At 41.0% G+C, this 22,156-nt stretch overlaps 1 protein-coding gene across 2 annotated transcripts in view; it reads right to left on the reverse strand.

Moving 5' to 3' along the window:
- Positions 1-22,156, reverse strand: part of LOC127647246 (G-protein coupled receptor family C group 5 member B-like) — a 58,601-nt gene that overhangs the window by 8,412 nt on the left and 28,033 nt on the right. Inside the window, exons 3-5 of one of the 2 annotated variants that reach the window (XM_052131386.1) lie at positions 19,524-20,541; positions 19,307-19,419; positions 1,451-4,082 (exon numbers count right to left, since the gene is read on the reverse strand). In XM_052131386.1, the coding sequence (XP_051987346.1) occupies positions 4,038-4,082; positions 19,307-19,419; positions 19,524-20,541 (1,176 nt within the window). In that variant the 3' untranslated portion in view covers positions 1,451-4,037. Of the gene's footprint in view, positions 1-1,450; positions 4,083-19,306; positions 19,420-19,523; positions 20,542-22,156 lie in introns of those variants that run through there. The other variant, XM_052131385.1, reaches the window with a different exon arrangement.

Below are 22,156 nucleotides of genomic sequence, written 5' to 3' on the forward strand. Positions count from 1 at the left end.
GTAGCAAATTGTAGCAAACTGATTTTTGTTTTCAGATTTTATGTTATGCATTTAGATATGTGTTTGTACAAAATAAAAAACTTTAAAAAAAAAATCATTGTTTTTGTTCGTTAGGTTTTTTGTTTGTTTTAGGTGTTTTGAAGTGTTGGTTTTCTGTATTCTGGCTTATTTATTGGTTTAATTTGACAAATTCTAATAATAAATGCACAGATTGATCATCTCACCCATTCATTTCCAATAGGGGGTCAAATTTGACCCTGAACACCGTTATTGTTAATTTTTTTCTTCTTCACACCACTACAGAATCCTGTCACCACAACACCTCTCAAAAGGATGTTCCCTCTTTAGTCCATGCTACTAGAAATAGTAACCTACATTGGGTTTGTGATGAATAACGGTAAGATTTTCTTTACTCTTATGAGCTTTTCTGTTACACTGAGGGCTGTGCATATATTTCCAATATAGTTGCAATGATGATTTTGTGGAAACGGTGTGGAAAACAACTTGATTATTATTTACTATATTTTTACTGTATTTATATCTGAATCTACATAACGTATGTCAGGTCATAATGATAGATCCTCTGATTACAGAAAATACAGTTTTAAGCCATTTTCAAGTAAATAAATAATAATTGAGATACAATTTGATTATTTAAAAGTTTAAATATTTCATACGTTTTGGGTTTAGGCCAGCCTTTGTAATGATGAACCAACCTCTAAAATAAAAACTAAATTGAAAACATCCCAATAACCAAATACAACACCAAATATCACCTATCGTAAAAGAATCGATAAAAAAAAAAAATCTATAAATGTCTTACTAAAGATGCTGTTGTTTTGACCCTACAGTATTTAAAACTCTATTATGGCACAGAGTGTTGAATATTAATGTAAGAGTTCAGCATTTATATGACAAGGTAGAAGAGAATGTGTTCACATCTACAAACAGCACATCTGTAATTCATCTCCATAATGCACACCATCCATTTCAGAGGGTCACAGCCCAGTGTCAGAAGGAAACAACAACACACAACACTTTCATTTTAAAAGAACACATCAAACTAATAACATTATCACCCTCAAAGCTAAACGCTTAAAAGCTAAATAAAATAAAAACAAAATCAAGTGATGAAACCCTCTTTTTTTTCACAGCTTACTGATGTGGCCACATTATACAGCTAAATATGTCATTTCTTGTCCTCTAAAGCTGTATTTACTAAAGGATTCCATTCTTCATATATTGTTTAATACATCCAAGATATGAAGCATTCCTGATTTTCTAATTGTGATAATTCCTCTGTAGCTAATTTTGTTCTTCAAACGCAAACGCAGATTTAATTAGTATTTCCGGATCTAGTTTTCTGAGATAATTGCGTGTTCCTGTGTTTAGTGAAAAAGGCACATGTACTCAAAACCACTTTTGGTTTTACTTTTTTATTATGTTAATGTACCGAGATGAATTTCACAAATAATTGAATTGTACAATGGTGTGAGTTGTGCAATGGCATAATCTCTTTTTAGAAGCCTGCTAACTTCTCTGCATCTCTTAAAGGGGTCAGGAAATGGAAAATAAAACCTTCCTTCATATTTAGACATACTGTATAAGATGTAACTGTACTATAAAAACTAAATTTCATAACTCAAAACTTCCTCCCCTATCTAAAAAGATGTTTTCCCATCCTGCTGAAACGACTAATTTTCAAAACTGTGTTCATGACGTCACAAGACATTGCTCAGTTGTATTTACATGTCCCACAACATGTCATTACACCCTTGGCACCACCCACAGAGAGGGAGAGTGACAGGCATAGTGTTACCAACTATTCTTGAACACCAAAAGGGGACCCATCTGGACTTTTTAAGTTTTTGTTCATATAACATGCATTACACAGACATCTTTTACTGTTGTTATATCGCGTCGCTTAAATCACGCAGTGTCAGGTACATCTCGGAAAAGGAGACTTCGTTCGGCTTCATTCAGCTGCTCTGCATCTTATTCTTCTTGCGCCCATCTGCACTATATTTCATTGTTGGTGTTTGTATACAAGGACTAGCTGGAAGTCTTTGACTCTTTGGATAAGTTTCTGCCACCTCAGTGCACTATGTGTTTGCATTATGTTTTACCGTGATATGGACTGTGCTAATTATCAGCGTGGACTGCTGTGAACCAGTCATAATATGATTCAAGCTTTGCAAAGGAAATGTTATTGAAGAATGGGACTGTTAAAAACACTTGTACTTGACAGCAAAACCATGAGTGAACAGTTTAATTCATGATTATTTCATATGCAGGGGTATAAAGTAAAGAATTACAAATACTCACATTACTATAATTATGTAGTATTTCCCTGGAATTGTACTTTAAGTAGTTAAAAAAAAATTATACTTTGACTTGAGTAAATTTTAAATGCACTATTTTCCCAGCGTCTGTGTTTGCTACTTCCCTGTCCTGATTTTATTTTTATCTATGAACATGATTGGCTAGGGAGAGTCTCATGAATAAAATTATACGTAAAAAACTTGAACGGCAGCTGTAGATCATGCGCCAACTGTTTTGGATGTGGAGGATGTCTCAAACACATTTCTACACCTGAACATCCCTGGCCGCACCTGAAAGGGCTTTTCGCAATGAAAAAGCCCAATTGCTTGACTGTGCCATGCGAGTTTACTTGCTCAAGCCAAATATCAGCATTAATCTGGCCTCTAATTTTAAGAAACATATCAAGGTAAATTTCATATTTCTGCTTACTAGATTCTGTGTGTCTAAAATGTAGCCTGTAAATAAGCTATTTATCACTGAGATTATTTGGTTGATGTGAAAGATTAAGGCAATGATATCAATAGGGCTGGGTGATAAAACAATCTTGATGTTTATCTGAAAAAAAAAAAAGAGAGCGAGAGAGAGAGATGTCCTTCGTATCGATGATAGATTGAGCAATTTTCTATAGCCTATGTTCTACACCTAGACCATGGGTGTTCATTACATCAATCGCGATAACAAGGCAACCACTAGTTAAGATCTAGATAAAATATAAAAGATTGACTTTTTATTTCCTGACGTATGTAGCTGTGTGCTGTTAGATTGACAGTATGCGACTAAATGGTCAAATACACTTCATAATTCCGCCAATGCCCGTCCTGGTGAGGCATTAATGTAAACGCAGTCGATTTGGTCTAAAGTGAACATAAACAGTGGGACAAAAAGTGTATTTGCATCAAAATGTTGGACATGAAGAGTACATGTAACCGTATTGAGCACTATCTAGTACGCTATGTCATATAAAGGCTATTAATCAAACAATAATAACAAGGAAACGAGAAAGCCAATCACTAATTTTGGCTGAATAACTTGAGTAGCTTTAAAAGTATTAATGTAATAGAATAAAACAGTGACATTTTTTATAACAATATTTTTTTTAATAATATTGTTAGTTTTTTTTTTTTTAAATAATACCGACCCCTGTTGTGGAGAGTGGTTCATTTATATAATAAATTACGAGTAAATTTATTATTATGCTTATCCTTTATCAAGTTTTTTCAAATGCCTTATAGAAAAATCCACCTTTGTAGAGTAATACTTCAGGCAGAACATTTCACCGGTCACAAACTTCAGAAAATTGTGCATCATGCATTAGAATGAGAACACAACTATTTCTGGGCTTAAAAGATTCAAGAACTAAATCAATGTTGAACAATGTCGAAGAGCAAAGGAGTACAATGTGTCCCAGAATTATTTTCTATATTTACTATAGAATTGCTTGAAAATGGTTCAATATGTTCACCCGTTTACTAATTAAAAATCACTACAGCTATTGATTGGTGTCGAGATTTGTCCTGTATCAGCACTCTCCAGTAATGTGTGTCAAATTGCTCTGGGACACACACACATAAGCACACACACAGGAGCAGCAACCAAGTCCTGTTTCAGTCACACTGCAGCACTGGCGGCTGTTTGTCCTCATTCACATCAGTTCAGTTCAGTTCAGGACCCTTCACCCCTCTTTTATGCTCTATCCACTTCCTGCTCTTCCTCCTTCACCACAGCTGTCTTCCTGTGTATGTGGGGGGGGCAGATGGAACCTGGTCACAATCACAAACACAATTAGCCAATGACAATGTAACACAATCATGCAGGTGGCTGGAGTCACATATCACAGTGGAAAAGACCCATATCCAGCTTCCTGCCTATGTGATTTGTTTTGCAGCATAAACACTTGAATTGACCAGTGTACCTTTAGTTATTTTTTCCTGTTACTTTTTGGACTGTCTCTTATATATAGCACCATGTGACAAAAAATGTTGTTAACTCCAATGTCTTGACTCATTAAAAGCTCAAGCTTACATACAGTAAATGGAAAAGACTAATTCTTTCCTTAAGTAAATCTTCTCCCCATAATAGGGAGACTATCTTTACCACTGTCACATTCAGGCACTATTTTCAGTAAAACTGCTTTGGAGTGATATTTACTTTGTAACCCTTGTTTTTCTTATTTAGCTACTAATGAGGGTTTAATCGCACAGATCAAAAAATAAAAAAACTGCTTAATGAACTTAAGCCAACATTCTACCAACCTTTGATTTTTTTAGGTGTTTTATTCCCCCAATGCTGACACTTTCTAATAATTATTCAAATGAAAGACTAGAAAAACATTGTCTTTCATTTCACACAAACAAAAAAAAAACAAAACAAAATTAATCTTAAGGTTCTTATCTGAGATGACATCACACGACTGCTAGGCACTCTTTTTCTGATGTAGAGTATGCTCTCTCCGCTCCATTCAAAAGCCGAGATGCTTATGCCACCACTCTTTCTTGTCCTTCTTCTTCTTGAGTTAAAACTGCCCCCAACCCATTCTCACTGGCGTCTGTCTGAACTTTAAAAGCATGGTTTACATCAGGTGAGATTAGAACCGGAGCACTGATGAGATCTTGTTTGATAGTCTCAAAGGCTCGTTGGCAATCTTCAGACCATATCCATTTTGCCCATTTGTTCTTTAGAGCATGAAGTGGAGCAGTTTTCTTAGAAAAATTCTCAATAAACCTATGGTACCAACCTGACAGACCCAGAAATATTTGGACCTCTTTGACTGATGCAGGCACCGGAAATGATTGGAGAGCTGATACTTTCTCCAAATCCGTCTTAACTCCTTCTGCCGAGACGACATGACCTAGAAATGTCAGTGATGGATTGATGAAATTGCATTTCTTCAAGTTAAGAGACAAACCAGCCTTTTGAAGACAAGTAAACACTTTCTGGAGATGTTGAATGTGGGTAGGAATAGAAGGAGAGTAAACCACAATATCATCAATGTAAACCAGGCAGAATTTGTTTAGCACCAGTTCCATAAGCCTCTGAAAAGATGCGGCCGAGTTTTTAAGACCGAAAGGTAAACACAAAAATTAATATAATCCTGAAGACGTGCAAAAGCTGTTTTTTCAACACTGGACTGGTCCATATCCATCTGCCAATACCCACTTTTAAGGTCCAAAGTACTGAACACTTTGGCTCCATTCAGTGATTCCATTATATCAACAATTTGCGGCATAGTATAGGCATCCAGGTGAGTCTTTGCATTCAACCCTCTGTAATCTACACATTGTCTCTTGCTCCAATCCTTCTTATATACCACAACCACTGGTGATGCCCACGGAGAGGTAGAAGGCTGAATGATTTTCTTTTCAAGTAATTCTCTCACTTGACCTTCTATAAATTCATTCTTATAAGCAGAGACTTTGTATGGTTTTTTCCTTACCGGTTGCTGGTCAGTTGTGATGATCTGATGGCGAATTAATGCTGGTTCGGCCTAAACTTTGTGTACATACCGTAGGCCATTGTACCATCAGGTCTTTTAGTTGTGCTTGTATCTCAGGAGTTGTTTCAGCATGCCTTGCTGCTTCACTTATGGCAGGATCTTCCTCTGTATCCAGGATAGCCATGTAAAAATGATTGGTGGATGGTTCATCATGGAAAGAAAAAGGCAATGTACATTTCTTTTGTGCTACCTCAGGCAAATGAAAGTTCAGGGTGTTAAAATCCAAAACCATTTTAGATTTTTTCAAAAAGTCAAGACCCAGGATTACTGATACTGCTAAATCTTTATCTTCCATCACAAAAAAATCCACTTCAAACTTTTCTTCTTTAATCTCACCTTTCCGATAGCTTTTTGACATTGTCCATTTGCTAAAATAAAGTTCTGATTGCTTGTATAAAACTGATCACTTCCTTTCTTGCTCAGTTCCTTCCAGATATTTTTCTGGACAATAGAAAAAGTGCTTCCGGTATCAATTATAGCATCAATGTTAGTATGATTGATGGTCACAAGTAGTTGAAGAGCTCTGTACCCTTTGCTAGCATTATATTGATCGACCATCATCAATTGATTTTCTATTTTTGTCAGTACTGCTGGTGATTTCCTGTTTTGCTCACCACTATTAACTAAAATTTTTAGTTCCCATCCAATCCTTCTCAATCTGTGTACCCAAACGAACTAATTCATCGACTGTGTTTGCAGAGCTTCTCAGCAAACTGGCTAATCTTGGGTTGCAGTTTCTTAGAATTGCATTCACGATCCCTGTTTCAGTCATTTTTGAATTGTTTCTCATACAAAGGGCTCTATAGTGGTAAGCAAAATCCCGAATACTCTCTTTATTTTGTAGTCTTCTATTTATGAGTCTCTGTGCAGCCACTTCTTTAAAATCCTCATTTAAAAATGCAAACATAAACTTATCCTTAAAGCTTTTCCATGTACCTACATTCTTTTTTTCAGCACTCCACCAGTCTTTTGCTGTCCCTTTTAACACCACAACCAGTGCTACCAGTATTTCTTTATCTGGCAACGGTCGGAGATTAACATACTCCTCAACTCTCTCAATAAATACAACTGGATCATCAACACTTGCATTGGTGAAACTGGGAAACTCTAATTTAACCGGCGAATTGTATAGTGCTGGTATCGTAGGCAAAGACATACACTGGTGACTCGAATGAGCTTGTTTTTGCATACTTTCTATCTTTGTAGCTTTATGATGACTGACCGTAGTTGCAGGAATGGGAGTAGAGGAAAGTGGGTTTAGAGCTTGACTCCTCTGATCTAGTTGTTTATCTCTCCTTTTTAGACAATCAACCATGCTCTGACCTAAATCAACTATCTTATTGTCCATTAGTGCTTTAATTCAATCAGTTTCTTTTTGGATACGATAATTAATTCTATCTTCAAGTTTTTTTTATCCTATCTACCACTGTGTTTTGGATTACACAATCACTCACCCTATGTTCGATATCAGTAAGGTATTCTTCAATGTCAGCTAGACGTTGCTTTGTTTCCATTCCATTTGAATACACCTGCTCCTCCTCAAATACAACCGGTGGTGGAGGTGGAATTGCAGTGAAATCGTATGGATCACCAAGCTGGTCTTGTATTGCCAATCCTTCTTCTTCTGATTCTATATAAAGTTCACTAAAAGTGTCAATCATTTCATTCACTGGATCTCTCCTCTGAATGAATGCTTCATCGGAGAAATCCTTAATGGACACGATCTCATCCCTATCCATTTTTAGACTATAGTGTTTGCTGCAAGTTCTTTTATTTGATCCTTTCTTAAAATTATTTAGTGATACACCCTCTGGGTTCAAGTATCTCTTAATCAGAGTGTCCCTGTTTGGGTGCCATTTTGTAACTCTTGTTTTTCTTATTTAGCTACTAATGAGGGTTTATCGCACAGATCAAAAATAAAAAACTGCTTAATGAACTTAAGCCAACATTCTACCAACCTTTGATTTTTTTTAGGTGTTTTATTACCCCAATGCTGACACTTTCTAATAATTATTCAAATGAAAGACTAGAAAAACATTGTCTTTCATTTCACACAAACAAAAAACAAAAAACAAAATTAATCTTAAGGTTCTTATCTGAGATGTATAATTTTCATTAAAAGAGTATTTTCTCTAAAAGAGCAATACACGGCGGCGTTGAACATCCTTTTCAGTACGCGCCTTTATAAAGATGCCCTTCCGCCCCCGTGTAGTTCCTGGATGTGGTATAGTGCTCTCCACTCCTGATGGCCACAGGCGCTGTCTCGTGTTTCTGGGCAGCGATCACACCGAGGCAGCGTTTGTGGATGGCTCATGTTCTCACTGCTAGAACATGACCATGGCAACGTTGTGGTCGCGGCTTACCTTCCTCAGAAGGAATGCCACTCCAGCCGCCCCCTGCATCTCTCCTTCTTCCCACGGGATTGAGGATGACCCAGCTGGCGGTTTGGGGATGCCGGCTGACGCCCAGATGTCCGACATGCTTGCCCGGGCCACCGTTAGCGTGGGGCTGGACTGGAACCCTCCGTCCTCCCCACAGCCTTTGCAATGGATGATTGGTTCCTCAGGTCTGCGCGCCGCTCACAGCCGCGCCCTCCCCCAGATCCTTTCTTTCTGGAAGTGCATGATGAGCTGATGAGTTCGTGGAGAACACCTTTCACCACCTGTCACCATGCCTCTCGCTCATCTCCTCTCACTACCCTTGACGGCGGAGCGGTTGCGATCCACCTGTGCCCCGAGAACGCCACCACCTGGCGGGGTCACCCTGTGCTCCCCTCCAAGGCCTGTAGGATGACGTTTTCACTGACCTCCAAAGCCTACAGTGCCACCGGACAGGCCGCTTCCACCCTGCATGCCATGGCCCTCCTGCAAGTCCACCAGGCCAAGGCTTTTAAAGATCTGCACTTGGGTAGTCCTGAACCCGACGTGCTGCAGGAACTGCGCTCAGAAACCGACCTCGCCCTCAGGGCCTCTGGGGCGCCGCTTTACTGCAGTACACGGCAAAGATGCAAAATCCCTGCATGTGGAAATCACGACTCTCTTACTCAAGAACGCGGTAGAGCCTGTCCCTCCAACCGAGATGAAGAAGGGTTTCTACAGCTCTAATGTGGCAGGGCGGGGCCGGGTCGTGATTCTACACACCTGGTCCCTTATCAGGCTAATATTGCCTCCGAGAGGGATAAAGGCCGACTGCGGAGGATGGTGCAGGAGAATGATATCGTTTACGGACATGTCCGTCATGTGTGTTTGTGCTTTTTGTTTAAGTTTATCATTAAAATATTATTTATATTGCCAAGCCGGTTCTCGCCTCCTCCTTTCCATTGAACTGCTTTACACTGGTGCCGAAGTCCAGGAAGGAGGAGGGATACGCCACTAACAGCCACACCAACAGAGCAGAAGCGGAGGAACGAATGGCGACTGTGAGAGGAGAAGGGGCTCCTAACCGACTGCCTGGAGCGGTCAGGGCCACTGCCAGGGGCAGAGGAGTCCCCTACTGGCCGCTGAAATGCTGCGGGGTCTGAGACCGCCGACCGCGAGCAGGGAGGGGCTCGCTGCCGACCGTCTGGTTTGGGAGAACCTCTGCCAGGGGCGGGGGAGACCCCATCTGTTCCCCGAGAATGCGGCGGGGCATTCTGTCTGCCAAGGGCTGGAGGATTGCCTCCGATCCGCCCGTAGCGGCACGGCTGTTGTCCGTTAGAGGGCGGAGGAGTGGTCGAGGAACAAGCTACGGCGTATCGGAGAACTAGCAAGTAAGTGTTTTTTAATTTTCTTAAACAAAAGACAACCACACACACATGACGGACATGTCCGTAAATTATCTCTCTCTCCCGCACCATCCTCCGCAGTCGGCCTTTATCCCTCTCGGAAGCTTGATTAACCTGATAAGGGACCGGGTGTGTAGAATCACGGCCCCGCCCTGCCACACCTTACTTCATCGTAACCAAGAAAGGCGGTGGCTTACGACCGATCTTGGCCTGTGATTTTTCAAACTGGCTTTGCACAAACTCCTGTTCAAAATGCTCACGCAAAAGACACATTCTAACTTGCGTCCGGCATCTAGATTGGTTCACTGCGGTAGACCTGAAGGACGATTACTTCCACGTCTCAATATTACCTCGACATCAACCCTTTCTACGGGTATCCGTACAAGGTCCTTCCCTTCGGCATGTCCCTGTCCCCTCGCATGTTCACGAAGGTCGCAGAGGCAGCCCTTTGGGAAGCAGGCATCCGCATTCTCAACTACCTTGAGGACTGGCTCATTCTGGCCCACTCCCGAGAGTTACTATGAGCCCACAGGCACCAGGTGCTCAGGCACTTCAGCCGTTTAGGGCTTCAGGTCAACTGGGAAAAGAGCAAGCTCAGAATCAATGTTAGCGCGCTCAGAATCAATGTTAGCGCGCCTCACCAATGAGCGCATGCAGTCAGTGTTGAAACGCCTCACCGCATTCAGGCCAGGCACGGCTGTCACCTTAAAACATTTCCAGAGGCTCCTGGGGCATATGGCATCCTTGATGCATATGAGACCACTTCAGCACTGGCTCCAGACACAAGTCCAGAGACGAGCATGGCGCCGCGGCACACACCGTGTGTCACCCCCACCTGCTGCCAAACTTTCAAACCCTGGACAGACCTCTGCTTTCTACGGACAGGAGTCCCCTTGCAGCAGGTGTCCCGATGCGTCCTGGTTACCACAGAGGCCTCCAAATTGGGTTGGGGCGCTGTGTTCAATGGGCACGCAGACGAGGGCCATTGGAAAGGGGCCCCGCTGCGCTGGCACATCAACTGCCTAGAGTTGTTGGCTGTACTTTTTGTGGAGGTTTCTCCCGCTAATGCAGGGCAAACACGTCTTGATCCGATCAGACAGCACCACCACGGTAGCGTACATAAATTGCCAAGGTGGCGTACGCTCCCGTCACATGTCACAGCTTGCCCGTCGTCTTCTCCTTTGGAGCCAGCAGCAACTCAAGTCTTGCCCAGTGGAGAGTGGAGGCTTCACCCCCAGTTGGTCCAGCTGATTTGGGAACGGTTCGGCAAGGCCCAGGTAGACCTGTTCGCCTCCCGAGAAACCTCCCACTGCAAGTAGGCATTTCCCCTAGTGAGACTACTTGCACAGGTGCTGTGCAAGGTCAGAGAGGACGGGGAACAAATCATTCTAGTGGCTCCCTATTGGCCCACTCGGACTTGGATCTCGTACTCCTCGCGACAGCCCCTCCCCTGGCAAATCCCCCTGAGGAAGGACCTTCTATCTCAGGGATGGGGCACGCCTCTGGAACCTCCACGTCTGGCCCCTGGACGGGATGTGGAAGATCTAGCTGATCTATCACCTAATGTCGTAGACATGATCAACCAAGCCAGAGTCCCTTCTACCAGGCAACTTTACGCCCTGAAGTGGCGCTTGTTCCCGGGCTGAAGACCCACAGAGGTGCGCAGTTAGGTCAGTGCTATCATTCCTGCAGGAGAGGTTAGAGGGGAGGCTGTCCCCCTCCACCTTGAAGGTGTATGTAGCTGCTATCACAGCCCACCATGACACAGTAGACAGCAAGTCTTTGGGTAAGCACAAATTAATTATCGGGTTCCTAAGAGACACCCAGAGGTTAAATCCCTCCCGGCCGAGCATGTTCCCCTCCTGTGATCTCTCAGTGGTCCTCTCGGGCCTTCAGAGATCCCCCTTCGAGCCGCTAGAATCAGTCAGACTCAGGGCCCTCTCCTTGAAGATGGCCCTCCTGATCGCACTCGCCATCAAAGGGCTCAGGGACCTGTAAGCGTTCTCTGTCAGCAACACCTGCCTGGAGTTCGGTCCAGCAGACACTCATGTGATCCTAAGACCGTAACTGGGCTACGTGCCCAAGGTTCCTACCACTTCCTTCAGGGACCAGATAGTGAACCTGCAAGCACTGCCCCGATAGGGGGCAGGCCCAGCCCCTTCGTTGCTGTGTCCGGTATGTGCTTTGCCTATCTACTTGGACTGCACGCAGAGCTTTAGACGTTCTGAGCAGCTCTTTGTCTGCTTTGGTGGACAGTGGAAAGGGAAAGCAGTCTCCAAACAGAGGCTTTCCCACTGGGTAGTGGACGCCATTACTTTGGCTTATCGCACCTTAGCCGTGCCCTCCCCTTGCGTGTCCGAGCACACTACACAAGAAGTGTTGCATCCTCATGGGCACTGGCCAGAGGCACCTCCCTAGCAGACATATGCAGAGCAGCGGGTTGGGCAACACCCAATACCTTTGCGAGATTTTACAATCTCAGGGTTGAGTCGGTTGAGTCCCATGTTTTCTCAGGTCCGAGCCGGTAGAACTCGGTACACGCTGACAAACTGACCGGGTGGACCACTTGCACATAGCGCCCTTTCCCTCCACTGAGGTAATACCGTGTGCCTTTACTCCAGGAGATCCCACGAATCGGCTTCCTGGATGACTCCTCCCTAGCCCTCTGGGCCGCGAATTCAGCGGAGGAATTCGCCGACCAAGACCAATGCGGGTACTCAATTTACCCTGTACTGGAATAGGTGTCCCACAGGCCGGGCTCCCACATGGACTTTTCCCCCTGTGTGTATTTTCCACTGTTCGGTTGCGAGCGGACCTGCGTTTCCCTTGGGCAATCCTCACGGAACCGTGGTCACAATTTTTGTAGCAACTCCTCCCTCCCAGTGAGGTAGGATCTACCACCGTGCCATTCTCCACATGTGACCTAAAAGCCCATTTGATGTATTTCACCACCCTTTACCTCCCCCAGTCTGGGCAGGTGTGGTCTCCGCAGGGTTATTCCCCCTGAAAGAATAGGAAAACTGGGAAAGATTGCCTTCCCCGATGCATATGATGCCCCTGCCACTTTAACTCTATGCGAGAAACATAGAGAGAGAAAAGGCGCGGCCTGCTCCCATGCCGGGGATAAAGAACCAGAAGGCTTTGACGATTTTATGGGGCGTTGGGGAAAGGTATGTGCAGCCTGGGACAGCTGGTCGCTTTGGCATGTAAAATACCTGCCCGCTCCTGTGTCAGCAGTACACGCAAACGGCTCAGCGCATGGCGTGATTTAAATTGGACCCCTAGTGTCGCTTCTTTGACACAACGTCTAGACTGGGAACATCTAGTTTACGGATGTAACCTCCGTTCCCTGATGGAGGGAATGAGATGTTGTGTCCTCCCGGCCTCGTCGCTGAACCGAGCCACTGTTGTGGCCGAACCTCATTACAAATCCGTAACCTAGACGTTAAGTGCATACACTAAAGTCAAGTGCACAAACATGACTGTTTGCAGACCAGCTATATCAAACACATGACCATTTGTGCCCGAATGAAACTATGATCAAGAAATTATTTCACAAACCCACGCACATAGCAACAGGAGAGTTTATTCGTGATAAGAAGCCAACAAACAAAATGAAAGACAAGCTCGCACTCATAATTGCACTGATTTGCACACGACGGGGGGAAACACGGAAGAAAATAATGACGAGGCAGCAGTTCGGGAGATGTTGGTGATGTTTTCATTTAATTACCCCCATCCCTTCATTTCATTGGATTTTTCCATTGCCGGTCAGAGCAAACAAATAGAACAGTGCATACGGGAAACTTGATACATTTCTGAAGCAACAACTGCACTATTTTAAACACTTTACTACCACCTGTGCAGGTGAGGAGAAGAGAAGCCCTCACGGCCAGACTGCCCTCACGGCCAGAGTCTGCCCTCACGGCCAGACTGTGTAACAGCTTCTTCCCCCAAGCCATCAGACTTCTCAATACTCAGAGACTGGTTTGACACACACGTGTCCTGAGTTGCACTTTAATAACTGTCACTTTATAACTGTCTGCTACCTCAATAACTGCTATGTGCATAGAACATTATCTCATAGTATGTTATGTTTACATTTTTAGAAACTGTCATCTTTTTGCACTACTGAGTACTGGTCGGCGCTGCACTGTCTATTGTCCTGTTCATTGTCAGTAATTTGTTGTACTGTCCTGTACTTTTTGCACATGTTTGCACGTGCACTTTATATAGGTATATATAGGTAGTTTATATAGGTATTTTATTTCGTTGTGTAGTCTCATGTGGTCCTATGTTGGTCCTTTGTTGTTTTTATGTAGCACCATGGTCCTGGAGGAACGTTGTCTCGTTTTGCTGTGTACTGTACTAACTGTATATGGTTGAAACGACAATAAAAACCACTTGACTTGACACTTGACTTGAGAAGCTGACAGCTGCACTCTCATAGAAGCAGATACTGTATATCTCTCATCCTGGACCATCAACTTCCATTTGTGCTTAAAAATGAAAATTAATGGCATAGATTAATTTTAAATAATAATGAAATACTATAAAATTATTTAAAATGCTTAAACAAAAATAAAAATATAATCAGTTGAAGTAATAGTACCAATATTCTTTTTGTTTTATAAGGTTCTAAAGAAAAAAACTGAAAAACTGAGATAATCGTTTAAACTATAGAACATTTATTTAATCTTGTGGATGTTCCATGTTTTATTCATAGCTCATACTGAATGTAAAAGGCCAGTTTATGTAATGTGACTTGTTCTTATTTTTAAAACAGATGTTAAATAAAAAGCTGAAATGGAAAAAATAGAGTAAAAAAGAAATGTAAGAAACTGAAAAATGAAAGATTTTGAAGGACAAGATGCATCGTGATGCATCAATGATTGTTTTATAATCAAATCGTTACCCTTTCAATCTTAATCGAATCGTGAGACCAGTGAAGATTCATACTGATTCAAATAAAAAATATTTTTTTATTTTTATTTTTTACATCTAACTGTAAAGACCAAAGAGGGAATTATAAGAGACATCAATGACAAATGATTTATGTGGACTCATATTACAAGGCAAATCAAACTTTCTCTCAACACAGAGTGAAAGGATGCTGAACTCTGTGCTGAACTGGTGAGTGAAATCTGAAATATTACCAGGCAGTGGCTAAATACATTTTAGTCACGTCTGTGTGATATACTCTTATTCTAAAGTGCTGATACACTCTTATTCTAAAGTGCTGAGGATAGAGTAAAAGATTAGTTTTGGGATTTTAAGAATCAATATTGATATAATGAAACGAAGATCGCAGTTAGTCGGAAAATCAATAATTTTCCCCTAGTGTTAAACACGTGAGTGAGGATCATTCTCCGTTTAAGTCTATCTCATGCCTCATAGACGTGTCTCTGACTGCAATGAGAAACTCCACTCTGCACTTATTTAGACAACATGCTTCGTCTTAATTGATATTGATACAGTGATCTAAAGTATTGATACAAAATCTTTTTTCTGATTAACAATGTTTTATTGATTAGTACATTAAAAACAGAAAAACAAAACATATACACAGAATCAATATTTAACCCCCACAATTAAGTTGAAACGATGTGTGTTGTGAAAGGTGCTATACAAATAAAAATGACTTACGGGGGTGTATGCTACTCCCAAAAATAGAACAGAGCAGATGGCACAGCTGTAAATACCTAAAGAACTGAGATCTTTTGTCCATACAGAATGTAAATGCAAGATAACGGGGTGTAACTTAACTTCTAAGATTAGTTTGATAGAAAGGCTTTGCGAATTTGCTGGGAATAAAATACCCAAATACTTAATGTCCTGTTTGGGCCTTTGGAAGAAGCCTGGCTGAAAAGAAGATGCTAGGCTGTATGCTGTCAGAGCCAAAGCTTCGATTTAGACCAATTGACTGTATCCTGAGAATTTGGAAAAGGAATTAATAATTCTGCAGAGGCAAGTCATAGATCTAGTTGTGTCGATTACGAATAATAAAATATAATCTGCGTAGAGCAATAGTTTATGTGCCATACCTCCCGCCACCACCCCTTGAAAATCACCTTTCTTATCGCTGCTAATGGTTCCAGGGCAAGACGGAACAATAATGGGGAAAGAAGGTAACCCTGCCAAGTGTCCCCATCCAGAGTAAAATAATCTGAAATTCATACATTTTTTGTACCACCATTACTGGGTGTCTATAAAGTGACTTAATCCACCCAATAAAAGTATACCCACACCCATATATTTCAAAATCTTATTCTTTCCAAATCCCATTCTACAATATCAAATGGCTTTTCAGGGTGAAGTGAGATTGCAGCGACCGGAGTCTGATCATTCGCCACTGACCACATAATACTGATGAAACACCTAATGTTATCAAAAGAACTGTGGCCCGAATAAACCCCACCTGATCTATATGTATAAGAGATTTCATAACTTAAATCGGTTAAGGCAAAATTAGACAATATTTTTTACATCTAGATGGATCAGAGAAATTGGATGGTAACTATTACACTCGCTTGGATCTTTGTCCTTTTTAAGAATCAGACTGATCTGAGCTTGTGTCATGGCTGGAGGAAGCTTTCCATTATTTAATGATTCTGCATAAACTTCAAACAAAAGTGGAGCCAATTCTGTAGCACAAGATCTAAAAAATTCAGCAGCAAAGCCATCTGGCCCTGGAGTTTTGCTTGCAGGTAAGGCCTTAATTATCTCATTAAGCTCTTATAAGTTTATATCAGAATCAATAAAATTATTTTGCTCAGTCATTAGTTTGGGGAGTTCTAATGGTTCCACAAAGTTTCTAATATCTTCATCATTAGACGAATAACTATACAGATCAAGATAGAATTCTTTAAAACCATCATTAACATCAATGGATGAGGTAAATATTTTACCACCAGCAGATTTCACTGAGGGAATGGTAGAAAAAGACTTCCTCTGCTTTATCTAGCCAAATGCTTCCCTGTTTTGTCCCCCGACTCAAAGTATAACTGTCTTGCCCTGATTAGCCAAAACTCCACCTTCCACAACAAAATGGTTTTATATCTGTAATTCAATTGGGTCAATTCTCTTCAGCTCTGCCTCAGCACTTTTAATATTCCCTTCCAATTTCACAAGTTCTCGTTCTTTAGATTTTTTGGTGAATGAGTCACACTGTATGATCTAACCCCTAAGAACCGCCTTAAGTGCCTCCCAAGCTATGCACACAGAGGATACTGAGGACCAGTTGGTCTCCATATAAACATTGATTTCAGCCTTTAACATTTGATGGAATTCAGGATTTTGCAAAAGGGATACATTAAAGCACCAACTATATGATTTCTTTTCACTGTATGTGGCAACACCTCCAAACTCACCAGGGTGTGATCTGAGACTAAGATGTTTCCAATTGAGCAATCCACATCAGATTAAATGAGGGATTTAGATATAAAAAATATTTTAAAATCTATTCTAAAATAAATCTTATGGACTGATGCAAAGAATGTATAGTCCCTACCAGATGAGTTCAATAGTCTCCAAATATCTGTAAGACCAAGATATTTACACAATCTGCGAAGTGTCAATGTTGCTCTAGGGGGCTTGCACACTTTTGCTTCACTATGATCAAGGATAGAGTCCATCAAAAGATTAAAGTCTCCTCCAAATATTATATCATGAGGGGTGCCAGTGGCTTGCAACATCCCTCCAAGATCTATAAAAAAAGCCCTGATCATCAGCGTTAGATGCGTAAATATTTGCTATAATGGCTATAAAATGGCTATAAAATACAATAATGGGTCTTCCTAAATTATCTTTAATCTGTTTGAGACATTTGAATTGTAGATGTTTACTTATCAATTTAATGACTACCCCTGCTCTTACTTGAGACAGCACTAAAGTAAACATTTCCACCCCATATCTTCCAAAAGTTCCCCGATTCCTGCGCGGAAATATGCGTTTCTATATCATATTTCTTAAAAATATTTCATATTTCTTAAAAATAAATAAACTTCCTTCTTTTTATGGGGTGCCCCAACCCATTCACATTCCACATGGAGATAGACAATCCACTCATATTAACATCTGACATTTTGCCATATTAGAAAAAATTGTTTGTGTGTCAAAACTGAAATTATAAAGACCACATTCCACATTAGTTCAACAATCAATGCATTATCAATATGGGATTATACTATGTTCGTTCAGCACATTTCTCTATAGATTTTATTGAGAGCCAAGATTCAGGCTTTGCAAAGAAACTTAAATTGAAAGATGGAAGAGTGTAAACTATATTGGACATAGTGAGTTAAAATATAATTCTAATGTGTCATCTGTCTGTGTTTGTTTGATATGTAAAGATGTAAGGATATGTAAGGAACTGTGTTGTCAGCCAATTGTATAGCAAAATAAACCACGATCAGACCTCCAACGCAGAGCGGATCATGCTTGTTACATGGTTACTTACCAAAGAATTGCAAAAGTATATGCACTCAGTCAAGAAGTCCCTTTTTTGTCTGAAATTAATGCAGTATTTAAGCAGCAAAAAGGTTGATGGCAAAATTATCAAATTCAATTGTTTATTGTTTGTTCAGCTGACTTTTGTTATTTCAGTCGAAAAACTGTTGTAGTTTGATTGCATACTTCATGTAAATTGGGACATATACTGTACATGTAGCTATCAATGATTGCCTGGACTAAGTGCTTTTAGGGGATTTGGTAAATTGCTTGCATGTTTTTAAACAATTTATTCCCGGAAAAAAACAGTTCCACAAGTGTAATGGAAGGGGGTGTTTACACGTGAAATTTGAATATGTGAATTTTTTCATTACTGCTAATGTATGAGGCTACTGTTTAACATAACTTTTATACAAGATATACTGCATAACTTGTAAACATATGAGTTCATTAAAACTTCACGAAGTGGATCGTGGGATATTTCAGACCTTTGAACTTATTTCTTATTTGAAATTAAGTCAAATCATAACACACTGTGTAAACACAGTACTTCACATACTGTTTCTAATGTGATGATGTCAGCTGAATGTGCCTTCCTGGCAATAGCTGATGTAATTGTAGGTTGAGATGAAACGAGATGAAACAAGATGACAACAGTGCTTGTTGTCATGTTGTACTTCAACAAACTATCACAGTGTGAGCAGAAAAATGTTAATTTGTAGAGAAATGCTCCAACACTTTTTACATTGAGCCCTTCATCACTGATCTGTGCAGTTCCTCTGTGATTTGTATAAGACGTGACATGCAGCATGCAAGCGCCCTCTAGCAATGGGTGATTGTATAGACAGCCTTAACATCTGCAGGCATGATTTCTGAATGCATTTGTCCTGAAATTAATTAATTGATGATCGATAAACTTAATTGATCAAATAATTAGACACTTACTCGATTTTCGATTAATCATTAACATCCATAAAAAGAACAGTTCAGTAGTAGTGAAGCACCATGACACATAACTTAAAAATGATTTACTTAATTATTGTTATTGTATCAATAATTGTAAAATTATATATTAGGCTGTGTTAAATTTGCAAATATTGTCTCATAATGGCTGAGAATGTGTACATTACATAATATTCACAATGAAATTACAGAGCAGGCACAGAACAGAGTACCACCCAGTTGCACCAAGATTCACCCACTTGGTCTTTCAGATGTAGCAAAGAAGCTGGGAATAGGGTTTCTCTAGGTCATTGTATTATTTATGAAAATATACTCACTGCTCCACCATTTAGTATCATGGTCATCTCAGTTGGCTGGTAGACATTACTTCTGAAGGGTGCATTTGGTCTCGTCCCCGTGTTGCCGTTATAATGGCCACCACTCCTCAACCCTACAACAATAGAGGACGAGTAAGCTGTCTGTATTTGCAATTTTTGCTGTTTTTTTAAGCAATCTATTTTTGGTGTATGGACATTCTAGAAATATTTGTGCTACCTGCAATTTTTTCATCGAAAGCATATCCCTGGTTCTCCACAAACTGTCTGTGTGAAAGTGGGATGTCTTCATCAAGGCTGGACTCCCGCATACGTGAGGAGTTCTGGGATGTGTCAAAGTAGTCTGGAGCTGAAGGTTGAGGTGGAGCTTGCAGGCAGGCATGAGCTTCAGGAGCCGCATGGAACAGCAACAACAACCAACCCTGAGCCACCAACGCCACAGCCAGCACCGGGTCATCCCAGTCCGGAGACTTCGTGAGCACTTTGTTTCCGTAGACATAGAAGCTGATCCAAGCCACCCACAGAAAGACGGATAGCAAACAGGAGACCAGCAGCCACACGGTATTACAGCGCCACTGTTGTGTCTTCCCACACAATGCTAATGATGCAGTTACGAGAGCGGCCAACAGGAGTGCTAGCACGTAGGAACAAGCAAGCGCAAATTCCATTGGCTGGTACTGGCACGCCGGGTGACCCTCACGCACCACTGTAAGCATAAGCCACTCCGCGGTGATGATGCCTTCCACCAACATCAGCCCGAGCGCTAGCCCGGCAAGAGCGCACCCGCTGGGGCTGCGAGATTCCTGTGCAAGCTTGCGTAGCCTCACACCCTGGGCCAACATGCAGGAAAAGCAGAGGGAAAAGAACACCCCCCAGAGGGCACGTTGCACCACGCAAAGGCTCTCATTGTGCTTGAAAAGGTAAACAAAGCTCAGCCCGAACAGCCCGATAATGCCCATCAACAGCAGGAGAATCGGGCCAATCCCGCTTCGCTTCGGCGCCTCTGTCACAGAGTGCAGGCGACATAGTAACACCACAGACAGCAAGATGGCAGCTATCACACCAGCCACTGCTACGGCCTCCACCACCACACCCCACAGGGCATCCAGGTCACATAAGAGGGTGTAAGGTCTTGGAAAACCAAATTCACAGCCCCATGGGACTGTCGGCTTCTCATCTTGAGAAAAGCTCACATGTATCCCTGCGACTAGCATAAACAACACATGGAAAAGTGACATCTGAGAAAGAGAGAAAACACATCAAATGAGATTAACAGAAAATATATTTTTTCTTCAAGTTTGGATTGACACAGCTGAACACATACAGTGGCCCCATAAACTATTTCAACATGCAAGACACTTCATTGTATTGCGTTAGATAACAAAACAAAATAATGTGTCATCTGCACACAAATGATGCTGGAGCTTTTCTCAGATTTTGTTATCTAATGCCATGACATTAAGACATTTTTAAGTCTCCAAATTATTCTTGGGTCATTGTAAATTAGTATAATTATTTTAATAGAACAAATACTAAAATAGAAAAATACAAATAAAATTGTATACACTCCCTTGAAAATCTCAACACAAACATTACTTTTGTTTGATCTGTGAGATGTCAATGGGGAACCAACCATGCACATACAGCATAAGAAACAGACAGGGGCCCTAAATTATTTAGTAACTTTAAGTCACACTTAAAAATATGTAGCTAGGGGTGGGCAATATGGCACTTTTAAATGTACTCAACTAAAAATGAACATGAACATTATTCAAATAATATGTTCATTATTAGAATGTGAAGGTCCTTCTCATTACAGGAAACATAGGTGTGCAATAAAAAATGCACACAAACAACAGCACCACACAGGAAGTTGTCAACAGTGTTAACCTAACATTAATAGAAATCAAATTTATTTAAAATTACCCAGATATTAAGAAATAATAGTATAAAAGAAGACCGCTAAATACTTCTTAGCCAATGTAGGAATTAAGTTTTATCTAAACCAATTATATGTAGAAAGCTATCCAGAAATTAATATCTAGAAATAAGTAGGCATACTCATTGTATATCAAACAATTTGTATGTACAATCATAAACCCCTGCAGATAGAGTCCAGATATCAGAAACTTTTCAGTGTACACAAGTTTTTTCCAGTTTAAAATGTGAAAACTTGCATTATGGAAATGAAAAAAGGGGGAAAAAAGTTAAACCTGCTGACTTTGACCTCGAAAACATAAGTATGGTTTCCATTAAGGCTGCAAGATAGTTTAGTTTAGATTAGTTTGAATTAAGATTGAAAGCACAGAGTCACGTGGCACCATGCGAGGTTCGGACATGTGAAAGGTGAGCTCTGCGCACTTTACTAGTTTTAAATACTTGTTGTGTCATAATCCGGCGAGATTCGATACACTCAGTTTCATAATTGTTCTATGAAAACAATGTCAAAGAATTAAAAATCCTTTAGCTCTGGAGAGATTAAAAGAAACTTACATGCTCAAGCTGACAACAAACAATTCGGCAATGCTGGGGAAGGTCGTTATTGACTTGGAGGATCTTGCTGTAATATGTCGATCAATCACTGCCATGGAGACTAAATTCAATGAGTTGGTTACAAGATTGTCGGCTGTCGCGAAACTGATCTATTATCTGGAGACATCGGAGAGGGAATTGCCTGCTAATCTATTTGTGACCAAAGTAGATTTGGAATGTGTTTGGAAAAAACTGGAGGATTTGGAGAAACATAATCGACAAAACATTAATTCATCCACGCTGCTACAAAGAGCCTTTTAGAAAGTCTTTTTTCCCAACTGCAATTAGATTTTATAATCAGTGTTATATAAGATGATATAC

The sequence above is a fragment of the Xyrauchen texanus genome, chromosome 8 (assembly GCF_025860055.1).
Source record: "Xyrauchen texanus isolate HMW12.3.18 chromosome 8, RBS_HiC_50CHRs, whole genome shotgun sequence".
Classification (NCBI taxonomy): Eukaryota; Metazoa; Chordata; class Actinopteri; order Cypriniformes; family Catostomidae; genus Xyrauchen; species Xyrauchen texanus.